Source organism: Helianthus annuus, chromosome 9 (assembly GCF_002127325.2).
Source record: "Helianthus annuus cultivar XRQ/B chromosome 9, HanXRQr2.0-SUNRISE, whole genome shotgun sequence".
NCBI lineage: Eukaryota > Viridiplantae > Streptophyta > Magnoliopsida > Asterales > Asteraceae > Helianthus > Helianthus annuus.
The window spans coordinates 109,592,718-109,603,941 of record NC_035441.2 but is presented as its reverse complement, the minus strand read 5'-3'; the positions used below and the strand labels follow the sequence as shown (position 1 = coordinate 109,603,941).

At 41.2% G+C, this 11,224-nt stretch overlaps 1 protein-coding gene across 4 annotated transcripts; it reads right to left on the bottom strand.

The window, feature by feature from the left end:
* Positions 1 to 339: 339 nt before the first annotated feature.
* On the bottom strand, positions 340 to 10,538 carry LOC110878172 (glutamate synthase 1 [NADH], chloroplastic). 4 transcript variants are annotated; one of them, XM_022126434.1, is made up of 20 exons: positions 9,888 to 10,538; positions 9,672 to 9,791; positions 9,031 to 9,144; positions 8,763 to 8,915; positions 8,575 to 8,675; positions 8,400 to 8,496; positions 7,970 to 8,079; positions 7,776 to 7,879; positions 7,505 to 7,684; positions 7,082 to 7,425; positions 6,936 to 6,988; positions 5,953 to 6,422; positions 4,852 to 5,721; positions 4,306 to 4,622; positions 2,359 to 4,212; positions 2,020 to 2,288; positions 1,636 to 1,941; positions 1,275 to 1,542; positions 915 to 1,172; positions 340 to 817 (listed from the first exon to the last, which is right to left on the bottom strand). In XM_022126434.1, the coding sequence occupies exons 1-20, from the start codon at positions 10,245 to 10,247 to the stop codon at positions 554 to 556; spliced, it is 6,612 nt and encodes a 2,203-aa protein (XP_021982126.1). In that variant the 5' UTR covers positions 10,248 to 10,538; the 3' UTR covers positions 340 to 553. The 4 variants fall into 4 exon arrangements, with proteins under 4 accessions (XP_021982126.1, XP_035833385.1, XP_021982127.1 ...); XM_035977492.1 differs by having other exon boundaries at positions 7,505 to 7,654; XM_022126435.2 differs by lacking the exons at positions 8,575 to 8,675; positions 8,763 to 8,915; positions 9,031 to 9,144; positions 9,672 to 9,791; positions 9,888 to 10,538 and adding an exon at positions 8,170 to 8,340 and having other exon boundaries at positions 8,422 to 8,498.
* Positions 10,539 to 11,224: the final 686 nt, after the last annotated feature.

The window sequence follows — 11,224 nt, the reverse complement described above, 5'->3', positions numbered from 1 at the left end:
GTCTTTGTATTTGATCCTAAACCACAATATAAAAAACAAAAATTAACTAAAAGAACTTTTAGTTAACCATCACAAAAACTTCATTCAAACAATGTAAAAACTATTCGTATATTTTTTAAAACTAAAAACATATTTTTAAGTGTGATATTTAACGTATAAATAAATAAATATAATATTTAAAGTTTAAACCCAAACCAGTTCTAGCGGTTTTTTAAATGGACCCAATCGGTTATAACCGAAACTGAAGCAGTAATACTCATTAACATTCCTTGTCTTTTTCCTAAAGTAGCTTCTACGGACCAACATCGGTTTAAACATCATAAATGACCAAAACCCAAATAAGTTAACCATCTAGATTGAGAAATAACCCAAAACCAAAACAGATTCATCTGTACATTTATTGTTTCAAAGTTCAAACAAGCAACAACCAATGATAAAAAAGAAGAAAATAAGGCTATAAACAGCAGAGCCTGAAGGACACAAAACTAACTTCCACACAAAACCACCTCTCTATTACCTTTCTTTTTCTAATATCAATCAATCTTGTATGTATCTATAATGTCCGAACCGCTTGCTGCTCCATCGTCCCCTTCTCTTCTTCTAAGCTGCTTTCAACATCCTTTTCATCCTTCAACAAAAACTTATCCACCTGTGCTGCCGCCTGCCGCCCTTCTGATATGGCCCACACCACCAACGACTGCCCTCTTCGGCAATCACCCGCCGCAAACACACCTTCCACGTTCGTCGAGAACCGCCCATACTCCGCCTTCACATTCGACCTCCCGTCTTTCTCCAATCCCAGTTTGTCCGCTATCGTCTGTTATCAAAAAAAAAAACAAAATCATTTTAGCAAATACCCACATTAAGGTAATTAACAAACAGAGCGATAATTCGATAAATAGTTAGATACTAACCGACTCAGGACCGAGGAAGCCCATGGCTAGCAAAACCAGGTCAGCCTCGATGATCTCTTCAGAACCCTCTACCTCCTTGAACTGGAACCGACCAGTCTCATCTTTTCCCCATTGCACCCGCACCAACTCAAGACCTTTTACGGACCCATTCTCGTCACTAATGAACCTCTTGGTCAACACTTCATAAGTCCGTGGGTCTTTCCCGAATTTCGTAGCAGCTTCTTGGTGTCCATAATCTACACGGAATACACGAGGCCACTGCACGCCAAAAATCATTTCGAGAAATATATAAGAAACTATTGACTAAATATTTTCGTAATTTTTACGGGTATAAAAGTAATTTAAATAAAGGGTATGAACCTGTGGCCAGGGGTTTCCGGGTGCTCGGGTTTGTGGTGGCTGGGGAAGAAGCTCCAGATTTACAATGCTGGTGCAACCATGTCGAATAGACGTCCCGATACAATCTGTACCGGTGTCACCACCACCGATTACAATTACCTTTTTACCTTTAGCGGATATGTATTTACCATCCTCGAGATTGCTATCCAATAAGCTTTTAGTATTTGCATGCAAAAACTCCATAGCAAAATGTACTCCCGATAGCTCTCGTCCCGGAACAGGAAGGTCCCTGTAACGTAAAATTCGAAATTATTCCACGGTACCCATAAGAAAATAATCTTACCAAAATATTAATAATTATATAAACTAATAATAAATATACCTTGGCTTTGTGGATCCAACGGCCAAAATAACAGCATCATTGTCTTCACGAAGCCGTTCAATGGAATATGACGGATCGGTTCCTACATTGGCATTAACCACGAAATTCACACCTTCCTCAGCCATCAGGTCAACCCGTCTTTGAACCACGTCGATTTTGTCGGCCTTCATGTTAGGAACCCCGTACATCATGAGTCCACCGATTCGGTCAGCGCGCTCGAACACGGTCACTGTATGGCCTATCCTATTTAGTTGATCAGCTGCGGCTAACCCAGCAGGGCCACTTCCAACAATAGCTACTTTTTTCCTGTAAAAATATATCATAGTCAGAAAAAATTGAAAAACGCAAATATAAAAAAGTCAACGCAAAGAAAGTCAAAATTACCCTGTTCTCTTGAGGGGAGGTCGAGGCACCATCCATCCTTCCTCAAAGGCCTTGTCTATGATCGAGCACTCAATGTTTTTAATTGAGACGGGATTTTCGATTATACCGAGCACACATGAGCCTTCACATGGAGCGGGGCAGACCCGGCCCGTGAACTCCGGGAAGTTATTTGTCTCAAGAAGTCGGTCCAATGCTTCACGCCATCTGTTCTGATAAACCAGCTCGTTGAATTCAGGAATTTTGTTGCCGAGAGGACAGCCCGAATTATCCTGCAATAATTTCACAAAAATTAATTAACAGAACAAAATGCCAAGCATAAGAAATTGAAGTCATTTGTACCTGATGACAAAAAGGTGTACCGCAATCCATACACCGTGCAGATTGAGTTTTCAAAAGTGGGCCGGGTTTCGTCTCTTCCATAACTTCATTCCAGTCTTCCATCCGAACAGCCGGGTCCCGGTACGATACCCCCTCACGCTCGTAAGCAACAAAACCGCGGTGTTTGACTGCATCTTCAACCCGGGATGGTCTGGCGGCCGGTTCAGCCACTTCAGCCTCTTTGACCGCTTTGACGATCTCTTTAACCTTATTATCGACCGCCTCACTCAACGACTTGGCTGCCATCTTTTTAAGTTCTTCAAACGCATCTTTCTCCTTCAACACGTCTTCTTCTCGAATATCGGCTTCTTCAAGAGCCAACTCAGCAGCAGCGTTTTTGGCAGCTTCTTTTTCTTTCATGGTAGCGAGAATCCGCTTATAATCTCTTGGGAAAACTTTAACGAATTTAGGCAAAAGATTGTCGAAGTCGGCAAGTACTTCCTTCGCCAGCTGGCTGTTTGTATGCCGTTGGTGTTGCTGAATCATCATTCTTAGTGTCATGATGTCATCCTCTTCTTCAACCTTATCAAGGTCAACAAGCTCGGCATTACATCTCGACCAGAACGTGGCATCAACATCAAGAACATACGCAATGCCACCGCTCATCCCAGCAGCAAAGTTCCTCCCAGTTTTACCCAATATGACAACAGTCCCACCTGTCATGTATTCACAACCGTGATCACCTACACCTTCCACCACAGTCTTAGCCCCGGAGTTTCTAACGCAAAAACGCTCTGCCGCCATTCCGTTGAAATAAGCTTCACCACTTGTTGCACCATAAAGGGCAACGTTCCCAATCACGATGTTTTCTTTTGGGTCAAACCCGCTTCCTTTTGGCGGATAAACGACAATCTTGCCGCCTGACAATCCTTTTCCGACGTAATCATTGCTGTCACCTTCAAGCTCGAGTAAAATTCCCGGGCAAAGGAAGGCTCCGATACTCTGGCCCGCACTTCCGTTAAGTTTGATATGGATTGTGTCGGTTGGAAGTCCAGCCAAGTGGTATCGTTTAGTAACTTCATGGCTAAGCATCGTCCCGACCGCACGGTTCACATTGCAAATTGGTGATTCGATGTATACAGGCAGAGCCTTTTCTAAAGCGGGTTTCGCAAGTGTTATTAACCGTTGATCAAGAGCCATATCTAACCCGTGATCTTGGCTTTGTATGCAAATTTGGGCTGCATCTGGGCGGATATCAGCGGCTGGTCGAAGTAATAACGACAGATCGATGTTTTTTAATTTCTCATTGTCTTTTGTCAAATCTTTATCGACTTCGAGCATATCGGCACGTCCCACCATTTCGTTAACGGTTCGGAAACCCAAATCGGACATGATTTCTCTCATTTCCTCTGCTAACATGAAGAAGAAATTGATTACGTGTTCTGGTTCCCCTGCAAATTTCTCACGGAGAACGGGATCTTGAGTGGCTATCCCGACAGGACAAGTGTTTTTGTGACATTTTCTCATCATGATGCAGCCGAGTGTAATAAGTGGGGCTGTACTGAAACCAAACTCCTCAGCCCCGAGAAGGGCAGCAATGGCTACATCTCTCCCGGTTTTTAGCTGACCGTCTGTCTGTAACACGGTTCTACCACGAAGGTCGTTTGCAACTAGGGTTTGGTGTGTCTCGGCTAGACCGAGCTCCCATGGGAGCCCAGCACTCTTGATCCCGGTCCACCTGGACGCACCGGTTCCACCGTCATGACCCGAGATCAAGACATGGTCTGCATGGCCCTTGACCACACCGCTAGCAATCACTCCCACGCCAGCTTCAGAAACCAACTTCACACTAACTCGAGCCGAAGGATTCGCATTCTACATTAACCAAACACACAGGTCAAAAAGATTCTAATCAAGTTGTACGAACAAAATCAAAATTGACTAATGTTATTAGTTATTAGTTATTACCTTTAGATCATGAATTAATTGAGCAAGATCTTCGATTGAATAGATATCGTGATGTGGCGGGGGGCTAATTAATCCAACTCCCGCTGTTGAATTTCTTGTGACGGCGATATCTCCGATAACTTTGTGACCCGGAAGTTCACCACCTTCACCGGGCTTTGCTCCCTGAGCCATCTTTATCTGCAATTCATCAGCATTTGTAAGGTAATAACTTGAAACCCCAAATCGTCCGCTAGCAACCTGCTTGATCGCACTCCTTTTGGGATTCATCGAACCGTCTGGGAGCGGTACCAAACGAGATGGATTTTCACCTCCCTCACCTACACAGATGATTCCAATACTAAATTAATTAACTTTTTCCAAAGATATAAAAAGACCCATGTTGCAGATCTTTATCGTCTACACAGAAATTAGTCGCATCTTCAACCTATTTACTTGCGATCGGGTCAAACGGCTTGAAAGACAAATAAGTGTTTTGTGGGTCAGCCCAACCCATTTTAAAAATGACCCATTTCAAGTTCACCTTTTTAACCCATTTGAGGTACATACCTGTGTTAGATTTGCCTCCAATTTTATTCATAGCAATGGCAAGTGTCGTGTGGGCCTCCAAGGATATGGACCCGTAACTCATGGCACCGGTACAGAACCGTTTCACTATTTCACTAGCAGGTTCAACCTCTTCCAGCGGCACCTTAGCCATTCCCTCTTTAAATTTCAGAAGCCCACGAAGATTACAAGTTTTATTCAGTTCATGAATGCGTTTCGAATACTCTTTATACGCAGCAACGCTGTTACCCCTAGCAGCTTCTTGCAGTTTAGCAATCGCTAACGGGTCATTCAAATGAATTTCTCCACCTTTCCTCCAATGGTAATCACCAGGGTTCGGTAAAGCAACTGCTTCCGCACTGTTTGGCGGAAATTTACGTGATGGAAACCCTAGATCATGCAAATTAAGTGCGTCACCGGCAAGTGCTTCAAATGTAGCTCCTTCGACTCGACTTGGAGTGCCAGCGAAGCATCGTTCCATTACTTCGGATGATAACCCGACTGCTTCAAAGATTTGCGCACCTTTATACGATGCTAACGTTGAAATTCCCATTTTCGCAAGAACCTTTTGCATTCCGTAGTGACTTGCTTTGTAGTACTTTTTAACTAATTCCTCTTTTGTGTGGAACTCGCCGTTTGATTTTGGTGGGATTTTACCATCGGCCTGCAACCTCCAAATTGCTTCGACTGCCAAATACGGGCAAATGGCATCAACACCGAACCCGACAAGTGTACAGAAATGGTGCACTTCACGCGGCTCCGCAGATTCCACCATTAGCGCAACCCTGGTTCGCTCAAGTTTTTTGACCAAATGATGGTGGACCGCACCAACTGCCATAAGAGAGCTTACTGCCACTCGCTTTGATGAAAAGGCTGGCATTAAAAAAACATGAAAGATTAAATCGACTAAAACTCGTACAATCCATGTGTATGAACTATAAGTGGCTGTTCAACCCATTTTCTTAAAAAAAAAAAAGTAAACGGGTCAAACAACATAAACCATTCATCGTACTAAACGTGATTATATATACATATAGATAGATATATATACACACATACATATAACGCTAAATATTGTGAGAACCATGAGAACGAATGGTTTACCTCTGTCGGAAAGCACCAATGTAGTATAGCCCTCCTTAATCGCATCGTGCGCCTCAGAACAGATTCTATCAAGCGTTTCCTCCAAACCCTTTTTGCCAAGTTCTTTAGGGTACGTTATATCAATAACTTTGCTTCTCCAACCTCTATAGTTCATATTTTTAATAGACTCCATTTCCTCGATAGACAAAAGCGGACCTTTTAGTGAAAGGCGATGGCATTGCTCTTCTGTCGTTTCTGTAAGATCGCCTTCTGGTCCCACCATGCATTCCATAGAGGTTACGATTTTCTCCCGTATGGGATCAATTGGTGGGTTGGTTACTTGCGCAAACATTTGTTTGAAATACTCGAATGTTAGCTTCTCTCTGTTGGACATCACGGCCAACGGAGCATCATTTCCCATTGAACCAAGCGCTTCAACACCGTCTTTAGCCATTGGTAGTAGAAGCATCTCCAAAGATTCAATTGTATAACTGCATTATTCCATATTCACATTTCAATACCAGCAACACAAAATTTCAAGAAGAGTAAAATGTCATTTTCGTCCCTGAGGTTTGGCCAGCTTTGCGACTTTCGTCCAAAGGTTTTTATTTCCGCATCTGGATCCAAAAGGTTTGAAACCTTGTTATTTTCATCCGTCTCGTTAACTCCATCAATTTTTCTCCATTAAGTTAGGGGTATATTCATCTTTTTTGTTAACTTAAAGGGCAATTCGGTCCTTTTCACTTTATGTACAAGCATTTAGCATAGTACAAGTATTTAAAATACTGAATTGTCCTTTAAGTTTACAAATAAAAAACGAAAATCCCGCTGATTTAACGGAGAAAAATGGATGAATTTAACGAGCCGGATGAAATGACAAGATTTCAAACCTTTTGGATTCAGATGCGGAAAAACAAGCCTTTGGACGAAAGTCGCAAAAATGGCCAAACCTCAGGGACGAAAATCACACTTTTATAATTTTCAAAAGCGAAAAAAAAACATACCCAAAAGCCTTCAATGGAGCCAACAGACCCTGGATGCCCATGTCCTCATCGTCCTAAAATTATGAAATTTTGGTGAGTCAGTATAAATGCTCAAGAAGATAAAATTAACAATAACGCACGAAAAAACTCCTAAAGAAGAGTTTTACCTTTGACACTCCAGCGATGGGAGGGCAGGCACGTAAAGATTTATTGACGGACCCGACAATCTTTTTCAGTTCTATCTTTTGTGTTTCAAGCCACTTGCCATACGGTCTCGCAAGTGAATATTGTTGTTTCAAAGCTTCATCGTCTACAACGGTATGTTTCTCAAAGTCGACAAGAAGCATCATTCCAGGGTTAAGTCTTCCTTTTCTAGAAACATCTTCTGGTGGAATATCAACAACTCCAACTTCACTAGCCATTACAACTCGCCCACTATGAGTAACATAGAACCGACCCGGCCGCAGCCCATTTCGGTCCAGTGTTGCTCCAAGGTACCGACCGTCGGTAACTGCACATCAACTTTAAAGGTAAGCACAAATTCAATGTTTTAATTTAATAAACAACTGAGAATGATACGACGTTCATACATGAAATTAGAGCGGGCCCGTCCCATGGCTCCATTAAAGCCGAGCAATATTCGTATAAAGCCTTCCGTTGAGGATCCATGTTCTTGTCGTTTTGCCATGCTTCGGGGATCATCATCATAACAGCCTCGGGAAGACTTCTTCCCGCTCGCACTAAAAGCTCCAAAACACCATCAAAAGCACCTAAATGATAAAAAGATCATTATTAATACATTATACAAACACCCGTTTTTAATCAAATTTTGGGAATGTCTAAAAGGCGGTTTGTACACACCTGAATCTGATGAGCTGGCGTCTACGATGGGAAGAAGTTTCTTCATCTCATTCTTTGAGAGGCCAAGCTCTTTGCATTTTAGAAGACCCTCACGTGCCTTCATCCTAAATAATGAAATATACGACAATTACATATTTATTTATTTAAACGTAATTGGATTCGTAAATCGTAAGAGTGCAAAGGGGAGGACTTACCAGTTAACATTCCCTCTAAGCGTGTTAATTTCACCGTTATGTCCAAGAACACGCATCGGTTGAGCACGATCCCAGCTAGGAAACGTGTTGGTTGAAAATCGAGAATGAATCTGCACCGAAAATGGATATCGTTTAATTCATAATATTGTCAAAATGGGTGTGAAAGTTGAACATCAGAGTACACTTGGATGTCACTGAACCCTATATACAGATGGTGAACACAGGTCGCATCTTCCAGAAGTGAGCAGAACACGCCAACTCACCACTGAAGAATCCAATCCAGCATCCCAATCGAAATTCATAAATTAATCAAAGAATGCATTCCTCAACATTTGCATCTCTCTCCCGTTAGTTAATCGGTTGATCCAATGCTGTTGTTAAGTGTGAAGTCAGCAGACAAAGAATCAAGTTTATGAAAAAATATAATTACCAGTGCCATGTAGCTCGTAAACCTTTCGTTCCCAAGATCTGCATGGTAATACTCCTTCAACTGGTTTGGTTTTAACTGACCTTTGTATACAACAGTTCTGCAACCAAAATAACAAATTGCTTCGATTCAATTACCCACATAGCTCGATAAACATGAACAAAAATAATTAACATACCTAGATGATAAAGAACATATATAGAAGTCCCGGACCCCACCGTGTTGAAGGTTCAATGCAGCCCGGATGGCTACCATTGAAACCCTTCTTAGTATGTACATCTGAAATACCAATTAACAACAATAAAGACCGACCCGTATGCAAAAAAAGTTAAAATGGTCAAATGTAAGAAAGGTTATTATATATACCTGCCGCTCAAAATCGACTTTTGACCTAGGAGTGGGTGTGAGAAACACTTGTTCGATAACAGGCTCGGTTTGCAGAGCAGATTTACCCAAACTTGAATTATCTGTTGGGACAGTACGCCAGCCGAGAACCGTGTGCCCGAGTGACTCAGCAACCTGCAAATAAATTTGTAAACTTTTTAACCAAATTCACACCATAAACCAGGCAAAGATCAAGAACCTTTTTTAATTTAAAGTAATAATATTTTCATCAATTTAATTGTTGAGATACCTTTGTAAACACAATCTTGCTTTGCTCCCTTCTAGTATCAGAAGTAGGCAAGAAGAACATGCCGACTGCGTATTCACCGGGAGGCGGTAGCTCAAACCCCTCATCCTTTGCTACCTGGTGAAGTAAAGTAACAGAGTTTCATTATTATATATTATATACAACTCAGTAAACTAAATTTTTACACTAAATATCAAACTATTTTACTAAAATCTTAATTCTAGTTTTGACTTCATTTATGGTCAAAATAATCAAACTTTCCCACCTGGTGAGGTAAATTAACAGAGTATTATACACACATCAACAAATTTAAAACCATCAAAACAAAACAAAACTGAAGTTAAAAGGACTAAATTTGACACTCAATAATATCATGGTGTTTGACTATAACTTAAATCAAACTTTGACTTTATTATTTAGGGTCAAAATAATCAACCTTTCCCACACATCAACAAATTAAAACAAATAAAACCCATCAAAAACACTAAATATCAAGAAATCTGACCAAAACTTAATTCTAACTTTGACTTTATCTCAAAACAATCAAATGTTGAGAAACAAACAACAATCACTTAATACCTTAAAAATCTCAAACTAGTTTCTATCTAAAAAAACAACTTATATATATAGATATATAGATATACCTCCTTGTAAAACTCATGTGGAAGTCCAACAAGAATACCAGCACCATCACCAGTATTGGTCTCACATCCACAAGCACCTCTATGCGACATCCGAACCAACATCTCAATAGCATCAGTCACCTAACATCAAAACCCACAATAACCCAATCAATATTGTTCAATAACATCACAACCACCATACACAAAATAATAACCCAAAACGACACCGTTACATACCGTTTTCCGGTTACCTACACCAGATAATTCAGCAACAAACCCAACCCCACATGAATCCTTATCAAAAGCCGGATCATACAACCCCAACGGCTTCTCGGGTACCAACGACAAACCCGCCCGAACCTCTATTCTCCGACCCGACCCATTTAGTTTCACTTTACGGACCGTCTCAGAACCCGACCCGGATACCGACCCGGACCCGAACCTGGTTCCGTACAGTTTTTTACCTAACAGGCTGGATTGTTTCAGGCTTCGGGTAACACCAATCCGGGTTGACCCGTTTTGCGGGCGGGTGGAGAAAGTTTTTGTCAAATTGGGGTCGGGTCGGGTCTGAAGAGCGTGATTTAAAGCCGCCGACATTATGAAGGATTTTTAACAAAAACTTTATCTGATTTATCAGATCTGGGTTGAGATCAAAGAAGAAATTATTTGGATCCAACAGGTAGCAAAGATCTGTTTGAATTTGATTTTGATTTTGATTTGAAGTTGTTGTGGGATTAAAAGAGATAATATTATAGAAACAACGGAATCCAGACAACCGACGTAGTAACGACGGCTGCGGATATATACAAACGCAGCAGGTGTATGTATAGAGAGAGAGGGGGGGTAGAGAGAGAGTGTGTGAGGGGTGTTCTCGTCATCGACGAGGAGGGTGGTGGGTTGATTATATAGAGGAAGAGGAGGGGTACCAGCTCATGTTTGCAACAAGGTGCCATTGTTAGACGTGGGTCCCACCTACCAATTCCCACTTTTTTAGCGTTTTTTTTTTTTACAATACCTGAAATGGTGGAATTTGGAATCTAGTAAATTTGTTAATACCGATAAAATGTTTGTTTGCTATTTCTTGTTACTTTATTATTTCTAAACAAATTATTATTTAGAGTAAACTTCCGTTTTGCTCCCTGTGGTTTGGTCACTTTAACGGTTTTGCTCCAAACCTTTAAAAATAGCCATTTTAGTCCCTGATGTTTAGGTTTTTTTGCCAGTTTGCTCCCCGCCTCTAACTCCATCCAAATTGTTTGTTTTTCCATTTTGCTCCCCGCAGGGAGCAAACTGGCAACAAAACCAAAACATCAGGGAGTAAAATGGCTATTTTTAAAGGTTTGGGGCAAAACCGTTAAAATGACCAAACCACAAGGAGCAAAACAGAAGTTTACTCTATTATTTATTTTCCCTAAAGCAATGAAAAGTCAGGTTAATATTAAAGCAAACAAGTAAGGTCATGACGTCTTAATCTCTGCCGCTAAGAGTGCTCGACGATGACGGCCAAATTTGATTAGAGTGCAAAGTTAGATCGGTCTACATTCTGGTTGTAACCTTGATCATACTTCTCATTC